Source organism: Zalophus californianus, chromosome 8 (genome assembly GCF_009762305.2).
Source record: "Zalophus californianus isolate mZalCal1 chromosome 8, mZalCal1.pri.v2, whole genome shotgun sequence".
Classification (NCBI taxonomy): domain Eukaryota; kingdom Metazoa; phylum Chordata; class Mammalia; order Carnivora; family Otariidae; genus Zalophus; species Zalophus californianus.
The window spans coordinates 37,379,645-37,400,726 of NC_045602.1; the positions used below are offsets into that span (position 1 = coordinate 37,379,645).

General features: G+C 45.2%; 1 protein-coding gene across 1 annotated transcript in view; it reads left to right on the top strand.

Annotated features, from left to right (window-relative positions):
* Positions 1 to 1,102: 1,102 nt before the first annotated feature.
* Positions 1,103 to 21,082, top strand: part of MERTK (MER proto-oncogene, tyrosine kinase) — a 101,669-nt gene continuing 81,689 nt past the window's right edge. Inside the window, exon 1 of the mRNA XM_027622930.1 lies at positions 1,103 to 1,313. Within this exon, the coding sequence (XP_027478731.1) occupies positions 1,253 to 1,313 (61 nt within the window). The 5' untranslated portion in view covers positions 1,103 to 1,252. The remainder of the gene's footprint in view (positions 1,314 to 21,082) is intronic.

Genomic DNA, 21,082 nt, shown 5'->3' on the forward strand with positions numbered 1-21,082 from the left:
TCTTTAAATTAAAAAAAAGGAAACACTGTAGACTTTTGAGCAGAGAAATGACAATGATCTGGCTCATGTTGTCAAATAGAATCACATTAAAATAATCTTGGGGCACCAGCGTGGCACAGTCAGTTAAGCCTCCCATTCCTGGTTTCAGCTCAGATGGTGATCTCAGGGCCATGGGATCGAGCCATCAGGCTGGGGCCTCAGCACCCAGTCTGCTTAAGATTCTCTCTTCCCTCGCCTGCTGCCCCTCCCCCTCTCTCAAATAAATAAATAAATCTTTAAAGATAAAATAATCCTAAATATGATTCCTTTAAGAAAACATATAAGTGTAAGGTCCTTTTGCAATTATTAGTAAAAGTGGCTTAATTTCTTTTATAATGAACTTTCTCTGCTGCTGCCCTCTTGCCCCCTCCACACTTTATAGCTTCCACCTGCTTTTCCACTCCTGCTGTGCACTTTTTCCTTGATCTTCACCTCCCTCCCTGAGCCTCATCTCTCTTTGACTCCTCACGGGGGCGCAGTAAAGGCTTCATCCCGGAGGCAGGGCGCTCCTCGACGCCGGGGCCGGGTCTCACACCTTTGGCCAGGTACTCAGGGGGCGCTCAGTGGGAAGCGGCGCCACAGTGGCCTTCGCCTCTGGGAACGTTGCCCCCAGAGTTTTCTGTGTCTTGCACGTCTGGACTGCGGGATCGCTGCGGCCCCAAGGTGCTGGACCCTCCTCTTGGGTCTGGCTGAGGCCTCGGGAGCCCTCCACTCCCCTCCAACATTTTCCTCTCTCTTTCTCTCTCTCTCCCACCCACACGTGTTGGACTCCGGGCCCGCACAGAGGCCAAGGTTCTTTCTCCTCCTCACCTCCGGCCGCCCCTCCCCTCTTTTTCAGTCCCCTCCCTTTCTCTCTACCCCCGCCCTCCATCCCGGGCCGCCCAAGCTCGGCCCATGGCCCGCCCCTCCCCGCCCCTCCCCGCCCCTCCCCGCCCCTGCTGTCCAGCCCGGTTCCTTCCCCTTGGCTGCCCGCCTCTCCGCCCTCCTTCCCGCCCCCTCCCCACTGGCTCGGGTCCGGTCGGACTCGGCCCCCGACCCGCCCCTTTCGGCCCTAGGCGCCTCCTGCCCCTGGGTCGGCCCGGCACTTCGGCGCTAGCTGCCCGGCAGCCGGCCCTGGGCAGCTTTGCTGGCGCGCTTGACCCGGGACTGGCCAGGTTTGGGACGTCCGTCTGTCCGTCGATCGGGAGAGAATTTCCAGAGGCGCGGCCCCGGGATGGGGCGGGCCCTGCTGCGGCCACTGCTGTGGTTCTTCCTCCCCGCGTTCTGGAGCGGAGGTGAGGGCGCGGGGCCCAGGGCCAGGCGCTGGGGGCCGGGGGCTCGCGCCTCGGAGCTCGCGGGAGGTGCGCGCCAACGGGGGCGCGCCCGGCTGCTGGGCAAGTTTGCAAACACCTCCGCAAGCCCCAGGCATGCCAGAAAGTGGAGCGCAGGGGCTCCCACCAGCCCACTGACAGAGCACCCAGTATGAGTCGTGGATGTGCGTCCCGGTGGAGTCGGGTAGGGGTGGGCACCGAGGGCGCTCCCCCTTACCTCAGAGGAGGGAATCGAGCTCGGCCCGGCCCGCTGCAGGTTCCGAAGTTTTCGCTCCAGAGGAATGTTGGTCGCAGGTCTGGTCGGGAATGCGCTGAAAACTTTCCCCTAGACATCGTTGCGTGGTTGGACGCCGGCTCTGGCAGTAGTTCTGGGAGCCGCGGGCCCCATCTCCCGAGGGACTGGTGCCGGGAGACGAACAGGCTGGGGAGTTGGGGTCACATTCCTGGTGCTGCGGTCGACCAAGGACGGGAGTCCGCCAGGGAGGGACAGCCGTTCAGTCTGCTCCCACTGGGCCTTTATAGGTAATGTTAGTACCTCTTTGCAGGGACACCCTGTGAGTGTGGGGACCCTGGACACAGGGGAAGCATTCTTTTAACCCCTGTTATTGCTGAACAGAATCTAATGTGCTTGGACAGCGTCTAGGTTTGTCCCGATTCGGTCACATTCCAATGTAAGGTTCTAGATTGATAAGTGGAGGCAAGGTAAGGCGGGTTCCATTCTGCATCAACAGCTTGTTTGGAGGCTAAGTAATTAACAAGTTTTAAGTTTGATCGCTGATGCATTTCTTGAGGAAGCTGGGAGAAACTTAACCAGGCTTTGCCAAAAAGAAAAAGAAATGGAGAGGGGGTATTTTGAATAAACACATCCCTGGCATTTTTTCTTAGTTAAAAGTTTTCTGTTTGCATTCAGCATGTGGTTTTTGTCTCTTTTGACGGTGAACATGGCTGAATAGCTTTTACCTAATTACAGTCAAAGACATTTTTTAAGAATACCTGGAAAGTTCAATTTATAATTAAGCAATTTACTTAAAATATTTTTCTTTGAGGTTTTCCTTTGAAAGCTCAGTTGCTCAAATAAAAAATTCTTAAGCAGTGAACCCTCTTGTTACACATTAAATTACATACGCAATTTATAATTTGGGGCCACATAGCAATTTGAAGCAAACATCAAAAGCCAAAACCAATCAAAGAACTGAAACAGTTCCATTCTCCACCCCCACCAAACCCTAAAAAATTCTTCAGCATTTCTGCCAGATCCCGTTTTTTCATAATCTGCTGCAAACCCATTCTATTTTGCTACTACTGAGGACTGACCATAAATAGTCTTGGAGGTCATGAATGTGGCGAAAATTATGGGAAAAGCAATAGAAACGATTGTTTTGGTGCTTATAAGATTTAAAAATGGTGTGTTTCTCTAAATTTTTAAAAAACCATTATCAAAAACCTTTTGTAGCAATTAGCTTTAGTCAGATAATCATAAAAGTTCTGCTAAAACCCACCCAGCAGGAAGAATGAAAAATTTCTCCACTTTTTCTTCGATGTTTTGCTTTTTTTTTTTTTAAGAAAAAGAGAGAGGGGCACCTGGGTGGCTCAGTTGGTTAAGCGACTGCCTTCGGCTCAGGTCATGATCCTGGAGTCCCGGGATCGAGTCCCACATCGGGCTCCCTGCTCAGCAGGGAGTCTGCTTCTCCCTCTGACCCTCTTCCCTCTCGTGCTCTCTGTCTCTCATTCTCTCTCTCTCAAATAAATAAATAAAATCTTTAAAAAAAAAAAAGAAAAAGAGAGAGAGAGCTGGGGGGTGGGGCAGAGGGAGGGGAGAGAAAGAATTTTTTTTTAAGATTTTATTTATTTATTTGGGAGCTCGATGTGAGAGAGAGAGCATGAGCAGGGGGAGAGGCAGAGGGAGAAGCATACTCCCCGCTGAGCAAAGACCCTGATGGGGGCTTGATCCTGGGACTCCCGGGATCATGACCTGAGCTGAAGGCAGACACTTAACTGACTGAGCCACCCAGGCGCCCAAGAGAGAGAATCTTAAGTAGGCTCCATGCCCACCCTGATGCGGGGCGCCATCTCATGACCCTGACATCATGACCTGAGCCAAAATCAAGAGTCCGACCCTTAATCGAATGAGCCACCCAGGCACCTTACCTTTTGCCTTTTATCTTGCAATTTGCCAGTGAGATGTCTGACAGTATTACATCTTACCTTGTGAAAGCTTAAAGGATAGGATTCTCACTGGCAGAATTAGAACAGAAGTAAGAATGTTATGGGTAGAGACTAAAAATGGAAATTAGACCTTTTGTCCAGTTTTAAGATTTTAGAGAGAGAGGGAGGGTCTCTCTCTTTAGAGAGAGAAAGAGGGTCAGTGTGAGGGATATGTGTGTATACAATGGAGAGGAATGGATAAACCTAATTAAAATTTACATCTCACTTTAACCCAGGACCCAGCCCCCAAACACACACACAGAGATGCATACACACAAACACCATCCCACAAAGAAACACACACACACAGAGAACTGAAACTGCTGAACCAGTGTCATCAGACTTTCCAATCTGTCCTTTTCTGCTCAGTCTCTGGATGGGGGAGCCAGTGAGCAGCGAAACCAGGCCAAAGGGTGGTTCTCCTGAGGGCCAGGGAGAGGATAGAGGAGGAGAAATATAAAAGTGAAGGACTTAGTCCATCATGAAACAGTATGTGCAGCTGAACTCAATCCTTAGAACAAATTGGGCTTTTTTTTTTTTTAAGATTTTCTTTATTTGACAGAGACACAGTGAGAGAGGGAACACAAGCAGAGGGAATGGGAGAGGGAGAAGCAGGCTTCCCGCCAAGCAGGGAGCTCGATGTGGGGCTTGATGTGGGTCTCCATCCCAGGATGCTGGGATCATGACCTGAGCCGAAGGCAGACACTTAACAACTGAGCCACCCAGGCGTCCCCAAATTGGGCTTTTAAAACCCTTCAGTGTTAGTGTTTCCCTCCTAAGCTTATGGAATGCCAGAACCCATGTTACAATATATTGTAAATATTTTCCCCAAGAGAACTTGAAGTTGTCCTGTTGTTTACAAGCTTTATGACAATGGCCTCAAATGCTTTTTGGAAGTAAGCAGGGCACATTTTAAAAATAAATAGTTTTTAAAAAGTCATTCTGATCCCCTTTTTGAAAGTGATGACTGGAACACAGATATGTTTAAAATTAACAATAATTTTTCAGTTTTATTTTTAGAAATAATTTTCAGATAATCTGAGGAGCAGGGCCAGTGAGTTACCAGTCAGAGCTGGTTATGAACAGGTTGAATCTTTAGATGCCCATGACCTGGGAACATGTTACTGGATAGAAAAGCTGAGCCAGGATATCGGATCCCACCTACCTGTAAATGAACACATAGGTGTAACCGCTGCTTCCTACATAATAGCCAGGATGAAATTGTAAAGAATTGGATGGTGTTGTCCCCTTGTTTAAAATTCTCCAGCAGCTTCCCACTCCCCCCAGGGTTTGCAAGGGTGTGAAGAGCCTCCCACCCCCTTTGCCCTGTTTCCACTTGTTTCATGTTCACACTGCTCCAGCCACAAGTGTCTGTCTAGCTCATCTGCAGTGGATATTCCCTCTGGCTGGAATCTTTTCCCCAAGATCTCTGCATGCTTTCTCCTTCTTGGGTTTCAGCTCAGATGCCCTGGAAGAGGGCTTCCCTCCCACGCCAACGAGTTACACACACACACACACACACACACACACACTCTCTCTCTCTCTCCATTGAATTTAATTTCCTCAGAACACTTTTCACTACCTGATGGTGTGTGGTTTGTTTTTGTTATTGCATTTGTTTTGGTTTTGTTGGTTTTGAATGTAAGCATCCAGATAATCCCTTTCCTTTTTACCAGCTAAAACTAGGTTTTCCAAGTGAAGCCTTCTGGCTGCAGTGCTTCACCCATGTCGGATGCTCGGTATCTGGATGGTGTCAGAGGGCCAGGCCTCTGTGGGTCTCACCATGTGCTCCTCCCCCTTCTCTGCTCCTGCTGGCTCACCCAAACACAGAATTGCTGCAAAACAGTCATATTTTGCCGTGATGCCAAAGGGATTTCATTACTAGGAAACTTAGAGCATTGAAAGAAGATAGATTTGGGGACTATATTAACCCAATAGAGCAATATTGACATTTTATATATATATATATGTTATATATATTGACAAATTATATTTATATTTTCTTAACCATTCCAACTAGAAGGGAAAAAGGTCAAAAGCTGATTTTTCATGTTAACACAGATTTAGCAACTCCTTGCCAGATATCCTGTTAGTTGTGACCCTGAGTGCCTTGACTTTGGCCCATTGTCACTAGTTTAATCTTACCCAAAGCACATGGCTCTGGGTTGGTATGCATCTCAACAGGAGGTTAATGATTATAAAAAATGGAAAAAAGCAGAGGAGTTTCTTGGGACTGGGATGAAAATGTTAACAGGGGGGCTGCGTAGGCAGCAAGCTGGGCTTCAGGTCCCACCTGACTGGTGTCTGGGAGCTTTGGGGGCCATGGGTAACTCAGGACTTCAGTTTCCTCTCTGGTACCATGAGTCTCTTCACTAGTCAGAACAGGCAGGAGGATGAAATGAGCTAAGGACCAGTGGTAAATGCTCCAAAAATATCAGCATTCACTGCTGTTGGTTCTTCTCCATTCTTCTGGACTCACACTTTGGGGTAGTGTTTTTCCTAGACAAAGGGTGTTAGGGGGGAAAGGTTCTTTTCTCACTGAAATGTATGCTAAGTTGCAGCCTGAAATGTGACAACAGAGCTGTGAGCCACCCTCCACCAGTCAGAGCCCTTCAGTGAAGGGGTCCTAGAGCCCTAGAGCGATCAGGTCCTTGTCACCGCTCTTTAGGGCTTTGTTCCTAGGAGTTCTGCTTGCAAAACCCACGCTGGTCACTTGTGGTTTGTCCGATGAGGCAGGGCCTGCCTTGCTGCCACTCCTCCCACCCCGCCTCGTCCCGTTACCTCCACTTGTTGAGTTCAGGCTTAGCATAGTACAGGAATAGCTTCCTGTCATGTGCCTCTCAGGAAGGTATAAAAATGAAGTCCAATTCCTGCTCAACTTTTCCCACAGAACACTATTCCAGGGTGGGTGTGGTCTGTTTTTGTTGTTGCATTTGTTTTTGGTTTTGAATGTCAGTATCCCGATAATCCCTTTCCTTTTTATCAGCTAAAACTAGGTTTCCCAAGTGAAGCCTTCTGGCTGCAGTGGATACAAAATGAGGCTTTGTTTCTTGGATTAACTGTGTACGCGTCTGAGTGCGGGCGTGTGCGGGTGGTCCGTGAGCACGCGGGCAGGGAGCTCCAGATGCACTCCTGGCTCCCAGACACTTCCTGTTTGGTGGCAGCCAGCCCCCAGGGTACCCTGAGGGAAGCCCAGACTCCTCTGCCTCCTACACTCAGGGCATGTGCTAACCCCTGACTTGGGAAGTAACTTATTCTGTCTCTTCGCCCGTGTTCTAGTCCTCCTGCCTCCAGCTGAGGGCTGAAAATGCAGCCTGGCAGGGGTTGAGAAGTCCATTAGGATCTGTGGGCATGACCTGCAGGGGAAGCCCTAGGCTGCCACATCCAGGTGACCTCCTCAGTTCCTGGTGTTTTAAAGTGATAAACCGGACTCCTGGGTGGCTCAGTCAGTTAAGCGTCTGCCTTCGGCTCAGGTCATGATCCCAGTGTCCTAGGATTGAGCCCTGGGTTGGGCTCCCTGCTCAGCGGGGAGCCTGCTTCTCCTTCTGCCCCGCCCCTCCCCCTACACATGCGTGCGCTCTCTCTTGTCAAATAAGTAAAATCTTCAAATAAGGTGGTAAATGAAGAAAGGGTGATTATGTCTTATACCTGTCGTAGAGAAACTTACAGGGTTCTTTCACTTAATGGTAAAATGGATTTTCCATGCGTCTTGGGGGTGGTTGGGGAGGAACAGAGGGGGAACAGAGAAAGAGAGAGAGGGGATGGATGTTGACTTTATGTTTGGACCAAGATCTTATAGAAGTTTTACACCAAAAACTAAGAATGTTTGAGAGACTTGTGGTTGGAGAAAACCCATTTCATTTCATCTCAATTTATAGACTTTCGTGACAGCAAATTCTGTGCTCCTGTGTCTTGTACCCAGTCATTAATGTGTCTTCTGGGTATTTTTCAGTCATTTCCTTCAACGGTTCTGTCTGGCGCCCGTAGAGTGAGCCAAGTCCCCAGCCAGATCTGACCATCACGGTGTTAGGGCCCTGCCCTAGCTCACCTGGGAAGGGGGCTCACCCTCAGGAATAGGTCTCAGGTTGGCATTTGACAGTCAGGCAAATGCTCTCGGACAGATCTCTTTTTGTATAATCTGCTGTTTTGGAGGGCTGGGGGAGCTCCAGTTACCTCCGCATTCAGGGACAGTAAACATCGGGCGTAGAATCTGCCTTCGCTGTGGTCTTGCCTCTCATTAGACACACAAAGGAAAGCCTTGTTTATCTTGGAGAAGCGATTGTTATGCTATTTTAAGCTTTAGGGCTTGCTCCAGCACCGAATAGTGAGACTGGCCTCATTATGGTTTTTGAAAATGATCTTTTCTTTGCAAGTCAGAACAAGCTGCCTTAGTGGAGAATATTAGAACATGGACTCAAACTTGCTGAAAGTTGTTTTCTGTCCCTGCGCTACTTAGTGAATGCACAGTGAAGTGATAAATATTCATGGACTCCCAAGTGCTGCCTCTTTGGGGGGCTGGTCTTCCACTTGCTGCAGTACTTAATGGTAATGCCTCCACACAGGAAGTGAAACCAGCCCTTAAGCCTTCTTACAATTCTGCCTCATGATTTGAAGATTTGTTGATGAAAACAATGTTCTTTGAAAGTTTTGGAGCATAGGAAAAAGGAAGCTCATTAGATTTAGCATTCTATCCAAAGCATTCGTTGAAAAATATAACCACTTTGGGAATCCAGAGATAGAAGTTCTCATCCCAGTTTTGATATTAACTTGCAGGGACACTTGGAGTGTGGTGCTCCACATTTCTGAAATTCCAAATCCCCACCGATCGAATGGAAGGGCAGATAGGTAATTCTGGGGCCCCATCTGGGCAGAAAACAGACTCTGTCTGAAGGGGAGAGGGGCGTGGGACACTTTCTCAGTGTGGTTCCAGATTGAGGGTAAACCTCCCAGCCCTGTGCCTGACTGGCTGTGAGTGTCCTCAGGCAGCAGCCTAGAAACGGGGCCAGAGGCAATACAGAGTCTTTTGTAAAAATGAGTCATACCAGTGGGTTCTGTCCTGTGGGCATCTGCCATTCCCTGACACCTGAGCTGTCTGTGCCCCCATGAAGTAGCCCCTCCAGCTACACAAATGTGTATTTCTGAGAACACTAGACCTGCCCAAACAAATGATGGCTTCTTACTGTCCAGTCTGTAGGAAGCATGGACTCTTGGGTTCTGGAAGACATGGGGATGATTATATAGTCTTTCTAGAAGGGCTGGGCAGAGTAGAACATGTCTCCCCAGGGTGCACAGCAGAATCCCCAGTTATATCATTTCTAAAAGTCTGTTCATTTAGTATCATGATGTAATTTTATATTTGGAAATTAAATAAGCATTTTATAAAGTGAATTGTACGATGTAAAGCTCATAAGCATTTTGGCTAGGAGGACAAGGAGAAAGTCAGCTAGGAAGCTTTTTCAAACTATAGAAGCCCACACCCCATCTAGGGCCTATGGACTCAGTCTTTAGGGTGCAACCCTAACCAGCAGGAGTCCAAGCCATTCTGAGCACATCCCCTGCTACACCCCACCAATTCAACATGTCTGATTTTTGAGGAGGACTGGGGAGCCTCACATCTTCCCCCACTGAAGCCCCCCATTGCTCCCCACTCCAGGCTCCTCCCCTTGCCTCACCTCCCCCAGAGAAAACCACTCCCCCACACCAGGTGTTTTAATTCCCACGCATCTCTTTACCCGTTGACAACACATAATTGTATTGGTGACACTTTACAGTGTTGTTTGACACCATGTCAGGTAGGGTTTACTTTTGGTTGCATGTAACAGAAAAACTCACTTCAGTGGCTCAACCAAGAGGAAGGTATTTCTCTCCTACAGCAAGCAGTCTGAGGGTAGCCAGGCCCGGGTTGGGACAGAGGCTCCATGATGTGGTCAGGGACCTGGCTCTTCCTGGCTCTTTATTCCATCATCTTTAGTATATGGTTTTAGAGCTCATTGTCTCCAAATGGATACTGTATCTCCGGGCATTTCATTTGCATTCCAAGAAAAAGGAATGAGGAAGGACAAAATACAACCAGTTTCATGCTCGCTGAGTCTACCCTTTTAGGCCATAAGAAGATGATAGCCTTATGTGAAGCCCTAAACTGTTGACTTCTGCTTGGGTTTTCCTGGCCGTACCAAGCTGCAAGGAAGAGTGACAAATCAAGTGTGGCTGCTCCCTGAATGAGATCGAGTCCCATTTGTAAGGAAAAGGGGGACCGAGCAATGAGCAGGACACTAGCTGCCGGTGCTATGCACACGTGGTAACATTTTATATAAATAGTATGCTTTCTTTCAGCTTGCTTTCTCACTCTGTGTTGTTTGCTAGACTCATCTGGGTTGAACAGTGTTGCCCTAGTTTATTTATCTTCATAGGCAAATATGTGGATACACCGTAGTTTATTTATCCGGTCTCCTTTTATTGGGCATTTAGAGTTTTCTTCGTTTTTCTGTTACAAGCAGTGTTGCTGATGTGGAAATGTTGGGGTTCAGGGCAGACAGTCAAGAGAGAATTCTTGAGATGTTTTCGGTGAAAAAGGTGGTTGTAGTAAAGCATGGGGACAGGACCCGTGGGCAGGAAAAGCTGTACTGAGGTCCTGAGGAGCGATTGATTATATACTTTCAAGTTGGGAGGGGGTTAGGGACAGCACAAGCTTCCCAGGTATTTTGGAAACAAGGTTTCCAGGACCCTGAGGGGGCTAGCTATTGTTAGGAAAAGGTCTCTTACTGCTGTTAGTGAAAACCTCAGTCTTGATACCCTTCAGATGTGTATCAGTGGATATTAGGCTTGCGAGATGACTGCCAACACGTATCTTGGGGTAGAGACAAAGGAAGTTTCCAAAAGAATTTCCATTTGTTTAAAGTAGACTCACAGGATCCTGGGGGGTCCAGAAGATGTTAAGCCAAGATTGCCTTTTGCCCTTAGCCAAGTGTCAACATTAAGAGGCTGAGCTACCAGAGGAAGGTCCCTCCACCTGTTTTAAGGACTTATCAATGGACTGGAAGTAGTAAGGAAATTTAATTTTTTCTTTTGCCTTTGTTTCCCACATCATTGCCATGAGCATTCTTGTTTTTAATCTTTTCTTTATAGAGGTTTAATTTGCTATAATAAAACGTACAGATTTTGTGTCAAGTTTGAAGAGTTTTTGACAAATATGTGTCAAAACCATTATCCGAGTTAAGATAGCCATGAACTTGCATGTATGTCTCACTGTGGACATGTGTGAGTCTTTAGGGGTAAGAAATGCTGAGTTGTAGGTTGTATCAATTTTAGCCTCATCATATATTGCCAAATTTCTATTAGAATAGAGAAAAACCTTTCTTCTGCCCATTTTACAGGTAGGTTATTGCTGTGGAAGATCTCAACTGAGGCATTTCTTCAATACCTCAAGAATACGGGACCCAGTATGTCTCTCCGTTTATTTAGATCTTTTTTCATTTCTCCTATCAGTGCTTTGTAGTTTTCGGGATATGAGTTCTGAATGTGCTTTGTTAGATTTATACCTAAGTATTTCATCTTTTGGGAGTAATTGTAAATGGTACTGTATTTTTAATTTTGATGTCTATGTGTTCATTACTTAGTATATAGAAGTAAAATAGCTTTTGTATATTTACCTTGTTTCCTGTGACCTTGATGAAATCAGTTATTAGTTCTAAGGACATTTTTTATGGATTCTGTGGGATTTGCTATGTAGACAAGCATATCTGCAAATAGTGACTATTTTATTTCTTCCTTTCTGGTGCTTTTTATTTCTTTTTGTTGCTTTACTGCATTGGCTAGAACTTTCAGCACTATGTTGACCAAGAATGGGGAATGCAGGGGCACCTGGGTGGCTCAGTTGGTTAAGCATCTAACTCTTGATCTCAGCTCAGGTCTTTCTTGATCTCAGGGTCGTGAGTTCAGGCCCTCGTTGGGCTCCATGCTGGGCGTGGAGTCTACTTAAAAACAAACAAAGAATGGGGAAAGCAGACATTTTGCTTTGTTTCTAATCTAAGAGGAAAAGAATGAAGTAAAGGAAGTAAAATTGATAGCTGTTAGTTTTTGGTAGATGCTCTTTATCAAGTTGAGCAAGTTCTCTCTTCCTATTTTCTTAAAAATTGTGAATGGGTATTGAATGACTTTGTTAAATGATTAATATGATTATGTGATTTTTCTTCTTTAACCTGTTAATATGGTAGATGACATTGATTTTCATATATTGAACCAACTTTCTGTCCATGGAATAAATTCCACATGATCTTGGTATATAATTCTCTTTATATATTGTTGAATTCTATTTGCTGATATTTTGTTAAGGAGTTTTTGCATCTATATTCATGAAGGATATTGGTCTGTACTTTTTTTCTGTACTGTTTGTCTAGTTTTGATATCAGGACACCAGCTTCACAAAATATATTGGCTTTTGTCCTCTCCTCTTCTAGTTTCTGGAAGATATTATGTAGAATTTGTGCTAATTCTTCTTTAAGCATTTGGTATAATTATCCAGTGAAACCATTTCGGCCTGGAAATTTGTTCTTTGAGGAGTTTTTTAGATGATGAATTCAATGTCCTTTATAGTTATAGGGATATTCAAATTATCTGTTTCATATTGGGTGAGTTGTAGTAGTTTGTGTCTTTTGTGGAATTAGTCCATTTCCTCTATGTTGTCGGATTTGTGTGTAGACTTCTTTGTAGTATTTAATTATTACCCTTTTGATATCTGTACAGTGAATAGTAATATTCCTTGTTTCATTCCTGATATTAGTAATTTGTGCCTTCTTTTTTTTCTTTGTAGTCTTGCTAGAAATTTGTCAATTTCATTAGTATTTTCAAACAACCAGTTCTTTGTTTCATTGATTTTCTCTATTTTCTTTTTTCAATTTCATTTCATATAAACATATTATTTTTGTTTTGCCCTTCTTTGTCTGTGTTCTGAGCTTAGAGTACTGAATAAATTTTCCCTTAGCACTGTGTTGTGTCCCACAAATTTTGATACGTTTTATCTTTATTTTCACTCAGTTCAATATATATTTTTTTTTATTTCCTTTGAGACATCCTCTTTGATCCATAGATTATATAGAAGTTTAGTTTGCAAGTATTTGAAGAATTTCCTATTACCTTTCTGTTATTTCTAATTATTTCCATTGTGGTCAGAGAACACAAACTGTATGATTTTAATTCTTTTAAATTTCTTGAAATTTGCTTTATAGCCCCGGATATGGTTTATCTTGGTTTATATCCCATCATCATTTGGAAAGAATGTGGATTCTGCTGTTGTTGGATGGAATGTTCTATAAATGTAGACTAGATTCTTTCCATTGGCAACGTCATCTAGTTCTTCTATATCCTTGCTTATTTTCTGCCTCGTTCTTTGATCAGTTCTTGAGAGAGAGATGGTGAAGTCTCCAACTACAATTGTTGGTTTGTTTTTTCTTCTTTCAGTTGTATCATTTTTGCTTCACATATTTTTCAGCTCTTTGTTTGGTATGCACTGATTTAAGACTGCTATGTCTTCTTGGTAGATTGAGTCTTTATCACTATATAATTTGGCTTTCTGTCTCTGGTAATTTTCTTTGCTTTGAAATCTACTTTATCTGATAACAATGTAGCTATCCTGCTTTCTTTTGATTAATGGTTGCATGATCTATCTTTTTCTGTCTTCTGTGTTCAATTTGCCTATATCATTATATTTGCCATGAATTTCTTATAAAAAGCAGATAGCTGGGTAATGTTTTTTAATCAACTGTGCCAATCTTGGTCTTTTAATATGCTTAGATCATTTACATTTAATGTAATTATTGATATATTAGGTGTTGCTGTTTCATCAGTTCAAGGTAATTATAAAATCCCTACCTCCTTTTAAGTTCCTTTATTTCCGCATTTAAAACATAATTATCTTAAATATTTCTTCTTCATATATAGAACTATATCAGACAGTGTTACAATTTTTCTTCAACCATCAGGCATAATTTAGAAAACTCAAGAAGAAAGTCTATTGTATTGACCAATATTTTTGTTTTCTGTGTTTTTTTTCTTCCCTTCCAATGATTCAAGTTTCCTTCTTTTATTGTTTTTTTCTGTTTAGAGAATTTCCTCTAGCTGTTTTTTAAGAGTAGGTCTGCTGATGACAAATTCTTAGTTTTCCTTCATCTAGAATATTTTGGTTTCCCCTTAATTTCTGAAGAATTCTGAGTGGATCGTTCTTTCCTTTCAGCACTTATGAAACGTGTCACTTCCTTCTGTCCTCCATGGTTCCCCCAAACTGCCATTTGAATTGTTTTTCCCTTATATGTCGGGCATCATCTCTCTCTCTCTCTCTCTCAGTACTTTCAAAAAGTTTTCTTTGTCTTTACTATTCAGAAGTTTGACTATGATGTGTCTTGGTGTGGATATTTTTGGGGTTTATCCTATGTTAGGTTCACTCAGATGTTTGATTTTGTAGGTTTATATTTTTTGTCAGGTTTAGGAAGCTTTCAGCATTATTTGTTCAAGTGCTTTTTCATTCTTGCTCTCTTCTTTCTCCTCTCCTTCCAGGACTCTGATAATACAAATGTTAGATCTTTAGTAATAGTCCTATAGGTTCCAGAGTCTCTGTTCATTTTTTCCTCAGTCTCTTTTCTCTCTGTTGTTCAGCTTAGATAATTTTCTATGGTTCTGTCTTCCAGTTCACTGATTCTTTCATCTGTCCCTCCCTTCTGTTGTTAAGCCCACCCATTGAGTTTTTTATTTTAGTTATTGTATTTTTCAGTCCAAAAAGTGGCATTCTTAAATATATGTGTTTGATTTCTTTACTGTGACTTTATATTTCTTTGTTGAGGCTTTCTATTTTTTCATGTTTCATGTTCATACTTGCTTATTGAAGTATTTTTATGATTCCCTTTTTATTTTTTTTTATTTTTTTTTTTTTAAAGATTTTATTTATTTATTTGAGAGAGAGAATGAGAGACAGAGAGCACGAGAGGGAAGAGGGTCAGAGGGAGAAGCAGACTCCCCTCTGAGCAGGGAGCCCAATGCGGGACTCGATCCTGGGACTCCAGGATCATGACCTGAGCCGAAGGCAGTCGCTTAACCAACTGAGCCACCCAGGCGCCCCTATGATTCCCTTTTTAAAACCTTTTTCAGATAATTCTCTGTCACCTTGCTGTTGGTATTTCATTCAGTTTGAGATTGAATTTTTTATTGAAACCTAGACATTTGAGGTATTATTATGAGACTCTGGCTCTTATTTTTATCTTTTGTTATACTGAGTTTCCTCTCAGCTGCTCTGGCTGTCAAAGAGGTATGCTGCCTCTTCACTGCCTGCTGGTGGTAGAATTCTAGGCTTTCCATTCAACCTCCATTGGCATCTGAATATGAGTTACTGCTGGTCTGAGGTGGGGTGGGAGTTCTGGCTGCCCATTAGGTTTCCACTGACACCTCCTGTCTGGGAGGGGATGGAGTGCCTTAGTACTTCCTAACTGTGCCCCGCCTTACCTCCACTGACACTAGGGGAAGAGGAGGGATGGCCTCACTGGCAGCAGTGAAAGCCCTGATTCTCTACTAGGCCTTCTCTGCTGCCACCCCAGTAGGGATGGGAAGGGAAGCCTCATTAATGCCAGGTGGGAGTGGAAGTCCAGGCTTCCCACATGGTTTTTACTAACACAAGCCAGTAAGGATGAAAGTCTCAGCTTTCTACGTGGCCCTCTCTGATACCACCCAGTGGAATAGTTGTGGCACCTCTTTTCAACCTGATAAGGGTGGAGGTCTAGGCTCCCCACTTGACCTTTGCTGGCATGGATAGGGATGGGACCATAGGTTTTTCTGGGTGGTTTGCCTGGAAGAGAACAATTTTTTTAAAGCTTTTATTTATTTATTTGAGAGAGAGCACAAGCAGGGGGAATGGGGGGCAGCAGGAGAGGGAGAAGCAGGCTCCCTGCTCAGCAGGGAGCCCATGTAGGACTTGATCCCAGGAACCTGGGATCATGACCTGAGCTGAAGGCGGATGCTTAACCAACTGAGCCACCCAGGTGCCCAGAACAGTTTATTGTCTAAAAATCTTCTGTATTGATGGGCTGTTCCTTTCCTGGAAAATAGGCTTTTGTTGGGGTTTTGTTTTTGTTTTTGTGTTTTTGTTTGTTTGTTTTGTTGTTGGTGGTGTTCTTTGCCTGGTAACATTTCCAAATTGAGACATATGGAGCCAAAGGAAAACCCAGAGAATTCATCATCTTGGTGGTCTAGCATCCTGAAGTCCCCATTGCGTCTGCTTTCTCTCCACTTTTCAGAGTAGTTGTTGTTGTTGTTTGTTTAATGTTTATTTCTGTTGTTTTTATGTGTACTTAATGGGAGGAGTAGGGAAAAGTATATCTGTTTTTGGACAGAATTCTCTGCCCTTTGTTACTTAGAAAAGACTTTGACAAACTATCTTGTTAGATGTTCCAGAAAGTCACATTTTAAAAGGGAATAATTTTTTCTTTAAAAGAATGGCTTTTTATTTTTTTTTAAGACTTTATTTAGGGGTGCCTGGGTGGCTCAGTTGGTTAAGCAACTGCCTTCTCGGGTCATGATCCTGGAGTCCCGGGATCAAGTCCCACATGGGGCTCTCTGCTCAGTGGGGACTCTGCTCCTCCCTCTGACCCTCCCCCGTCTCATGCTCTCTCTCTCAAATAAATAAATAAAAATCTTTAAAAAAAATAAAGATTTTATTTGTATGCGAGAGAGAGAGAGAGTGCGCACGCGTGTGTGTGTGAGCAGGAGGAGGGGCAGAAGGAGCAGGAGAGAGAGAATCCTACGCAGACTCCACACTTCCACAGAGCCCAATGCCCATGGCCCCAAGATCACGACCCTAGCTGAAATCAAGAGTCTGACAGTCAACTGACTGAGCCACCCAGGGGCCCTGAAAATGGCTTTTTATTAATAGGCCTTCAGGTATTGGTGGGCTGGAACGAATGTGTGGGGAGTGGCATGATGGAGGAATTAAATTTGGAGCCTGAGGGTCTCTCGTAGATCTCCTGAAAGCCACATCTGGCCCTTAGGGAGAACCAATCCCAGATACCCAGGGGCAAACTGCTTCACCACTCTGGCCAGAAAGTGTTCCTTCAGTCTTTCTGTGACACTTGGTATGCTGCCAAAGGGGAAAGAGAAGGAAAACCCGTAGTTAAATAAACGTATATTCGTATTTCACTGCAAGAAATTGAATGGTCTACGTCAGCATAACTGGTCCCATATGTTCAGTATCGATGGTCCAGACATGACTAGTTGCACCTTCGAAACGACAGATCATTTGTTTCATGTTATGAAAATCTTAACTGGGGGCATGCTGGTGGCTCAGTCATTTAAGCATCTGCCTTCAGCTCAGGTCATGATCTCAGCGTCCTGGGATCCAAGTCCTGCATCGGGCTCCCTGCGCAGTGGGGAGTCTGCTTCTCCCTCTCCCTCTGCTCTCTCCCTGCTCGTGCTCTCTATCTCAGATAAATAAATAAAATCTTTAAAAAAAAGAAAAAGAAAATCGTTTAACTGCCATTTATTGCATGTCTGTGCATGGCAGGCACTGCACAGAGTTTTATGTGCAGTGTTCTGCTATTATATTCTGCTGTTATTCTGAAAGAAGGAGGTGTTCTGCGTCTTACTTTACAGATGAGGAGACTGAATCTCACTTGAACAAGTGACTTGCACAAGGTCATCTGGCCTCTGAGTGGTTGAGCTGGGTGGGGCTAAACATTGCTTCTTTGACTCCAGAGTTCTTTAGAGTACCATGCTCTCCAACCACAGGCATTCAAACCTGAGCCTTCTGGGTGGGGATTCTCAGGCAGAACCCTCAAGAGCCCCTTTCCCCAAAGTGATTTGGGCTACTGGATCCATTCCCTAGAGCAGGGGCTCTGACCCTGGCTACACATTAGAATCACTAGAAGAGATTTTTTTTTTAAGTCCCAATACCCAAACTGCACCCCTGACCAATAAACTCAAGCTCTGGAGATTCCAATGTTCTGTTAGTTTGGGAGGCACGCTGGAGAGCTAGGAGATGATGGCGAAGAGTCACAGTCCGACTCTGGAACTCTTTTCTGGTTGAATTGATGTTCCTCTACAGAAAGGACTTGAGGGGTGCAGTCTGCTTGGGAAGCTTCATTTGCAAAGCACTTCTACCAAGAAAAAGTTAAACGTCCAAGTCACAAGTGGGGTACACGCTGAAGGGGATCACGAGGAGCTGCTTAAAGCCCTTTGAGGCCCTTGGGACTTCACTGCAGAAGTGTGTGCACAAGGGGGAAAGGCACAGGGAGGCTCTGCTTTTTTTCTTAAGCCAGAAGGAATACCAGGGAGGTGGGGAAGTGATCCCGGTTATCATCATTGTTGCTCAGAGGTCTGAGCCCCTTTACACCCTCCAAGCAAGGGCTCAGAGAGGTTGAATAGCTTGCTTGATGTGCTGGGGTCCCTGTTTGCCCCCTCCAGACCTGCTGTGCACCCCAGGAGGCCCACCTGTGGGAGGGCAACAGTGAACTCACTCCCTGGCACTCTGGCTCCAGCTGGTTTGGGCTAAATGATACCAAGTTGTATGTATTTGACTGAGTAGATCCCTGTGTGTGGGCATATTCGCTGCTTATCTGAAATTCAAGTGTAACTGGAACGTCTTGTTTTTTATGTGGCAACGCTATGCCCGTTGGGGCGCATGTGGAAAATCTGATCTGCCCACACTGTGTTTTATACCCGACTTTGCTTTCTTCCCTCTGGGCAGACGTGCCAGTGGGTTTTTGCTGGCACTCCGTCTTTTCAGCGATCGCACCACAGCTGTGACCCCTCCATAAACAAGCAGCCAGACCACGTACTCCCCTTGATTTCCAGTAAAGCCCCTGCCAGAGCCCATTCTGTCCCAGTCAGCTACCCAGCTTCTGCTAGCCGGGCTTTGCTACACTTGGTAAAAATGGGACTGTTCGGGAGTCAGTTTTATCCCGTGAATGGTCTTTTTTTCTGTGTAACTTTTCCCAAGCGGTGGAGTGCATTCACTCCAGCCAAGTTAATGTTGACCATTTACAGTTTGGGGACAATTGAGTCAAGTGATTTCAGGGTAAAGGTTTAAAATTTTTCTCTCATTAAAGTGTTGTTGCTACTCTTTATCAATTGAGAGACCTTCATGTTTACATAACGTGAAACAAAACTAAGTAGAAAGTTTCTGTTTGTTCTGGGTTCGGCCTCAGCGAGCCACAGGGATGGGGAAGGAGCCCTTAAACTAGATGACAGAAAAGGTGCCCAGGGCCATGATTCAGATATCTGCCAGAATGATGGGGGTGGGGGAAGGGAGACAGTCCAGGTATGGCCCTTTCTCCTGGAGGGGGACACAGGGCACTGCAGGAGAGGGGATGGGGTGTGGGCCCTTTTTGTAAACTGCAAACCTACAGCTGAAGGAGACCTTTTTCCAACTGCCGGGGACCACTTCATAGCAAAGGCACAGCAGACATCCAGGACAGAAAGGAGGCGTTAGCTCCTGGGCAAAGGGCATCCTCCCCTCTGTCTGTCACTGCTCCCCTGGACCATGTATGCTTTGCAGGTAGGAAGCAAAGAACCTGCAGGAGTTCAAGGCTAAGCCCTCACTCTTGCATCCTCCTCTGGGCCTCCTGATTCTGAGGCTGAGCTTCAAAGAACTCGCTTGAGGCCTCTGTTTTGTTGTTTGAGGAAGAGTAGAAAGAGCAGGGCAGTGGGTCCCATAGGCTGGCACTCCAGTCCTGTCCTTATTCCAACACTCAGGCAAAGGCGCTTCTGCTCTCCCTTTCCGGGCACCCAGGATTGTAAAGCAGATTGATGGCCCCTGACACCCAAGGCAGGGTTGAATGAAATAGAGCTTGCCAACCCACAGTCTTCCTCCTGCAGGCCTGCCCCCCATGCCCAGTCATCCTCCATGATTTGGAGGACCTCCACAGCCCGGATGCTGCCCAGTGCTGCCATTCCACCCACTATCCCTGGACCTGCAATTTAAGCAGCTTCTGCTTCCTTTATCCACCTTGGGCTGTAGTCCCAAGGCTTGCAGAAGAGGAAAGGAGCTCATGTTATGGAAGCATTATGGAGGCCAGCCAGCCCTGCAAAGGTACCTTAGAGGCCAGAGCCTTCTGGCCATCATAAGCCAGAAGTTTCTTTTCTCCTCTCATTCACGGGTGGCAATTCTGTTGTTCCAGTGTTGCTATTCCCTATGCACTGACCTCTCTGATTAGTCCCAGTGCTCATTCCTACAAGGCCCAGGCCTGGCCTCAGAAATCCTACTTCAGGTGGCCAACAGGCCCTGGGTTCAGATGCAAGCCAATGACAACAACATCAGCCAACATCTGTAGAATATGCTGGCTGACCCTATATATCCGATCATGTCCTACCACGGAGGCACTCTTATCCTTGCAGGGGATCAGAGAGGCTAAAGAGCTTTTCTGAGGTCATAGCTCAGGCAGCAAGGGACTTTCCTGGGCAACCACTGAACAGTACTCACGACCAACCAGCCCACCTCCCATCACGCACACTCAGTAAGCACTCAGCCACCATTTGTGGATTTAAAGGTGGGACGGGCTAGTCAATCACACAGAAAGTAGACTGTTTACTAGCATCCCCCAACTGACCAATTTTGAGTCTAACAGACTAAGGTCCCTAAATGTCTGGCCCACTGTGGCTAGGTGTGGTTGGTGGAGGAGGTGCTGTGTCAGAGGCAGTGAAAAGTTAGCAGCTTAACACGTAATCTCTGATTGGTCATTGCCCTGGCCCTTGGGTCTAAAACCTGGGATTGGTATTTTGCCTTTTTTCACATTATCCATAATCACTCAGGGCCCCCTATCTGCACTGTTGAGTTCTAAAGCACCATTCACACAGACTGCTATATGAATGGCAGCCCCCTCCAACCCCCACCACAGTTGTGCCGTGGGAACCTTACCAATATCACTGTCCATGAGGAGTTAGTCAGCCCTTGCTATCAACCCCTATAAATCAGCCATTCTCAGGTATTGGGCCATGGCAGGTTTTTACTGATTCACAATAAAATAAAATAGTAAGAAATAGGGGCTCCTGGGTGGCTCTGTTGGTTGAGTGGCCGACTCTTGATTTTGGCTCAGGTTGTGTTCTTGGGGTCCTGGGATAGAGCCCTGCTTTGGGCTCCATGATTGGTGCAGAATCTGCTTGTCCTTCTTCCTCTGCTCCTTCCCTGCTCATGCTCTCCTCTCTGTCTCTCAAGTAAATGGATGGGTAAAATTAAAATGGAAGAAAGGGAAAGAAAGAAAGAAAGAAAGAGAGAAAGAGAGAAAGAGAGAAAGAGAGAAAGAGAGAGAAAGAGAGAGAGAGAGAGAGAAAGAGAGAGAGAGAGAGAGAGAGAGAGAAAGAGAGAGAAAGAAAGAAAGAAAGAAAAAGAAAAGAAAGAGAGAAAGAGAGAAAGAGAGAGAGAGAGAGAGAGAGAGAGAAAGAGAGAAAGAGAGAGAGAGAGAGAGAGAGAGAAAGAGAGAGAGAGAGAGAGAAAGAGAGAAAGAGAGAAAGAAAAGAAAGAAAGAAAGAAAGAAAGAAAAGAAAGAAAGAAAGAAAGA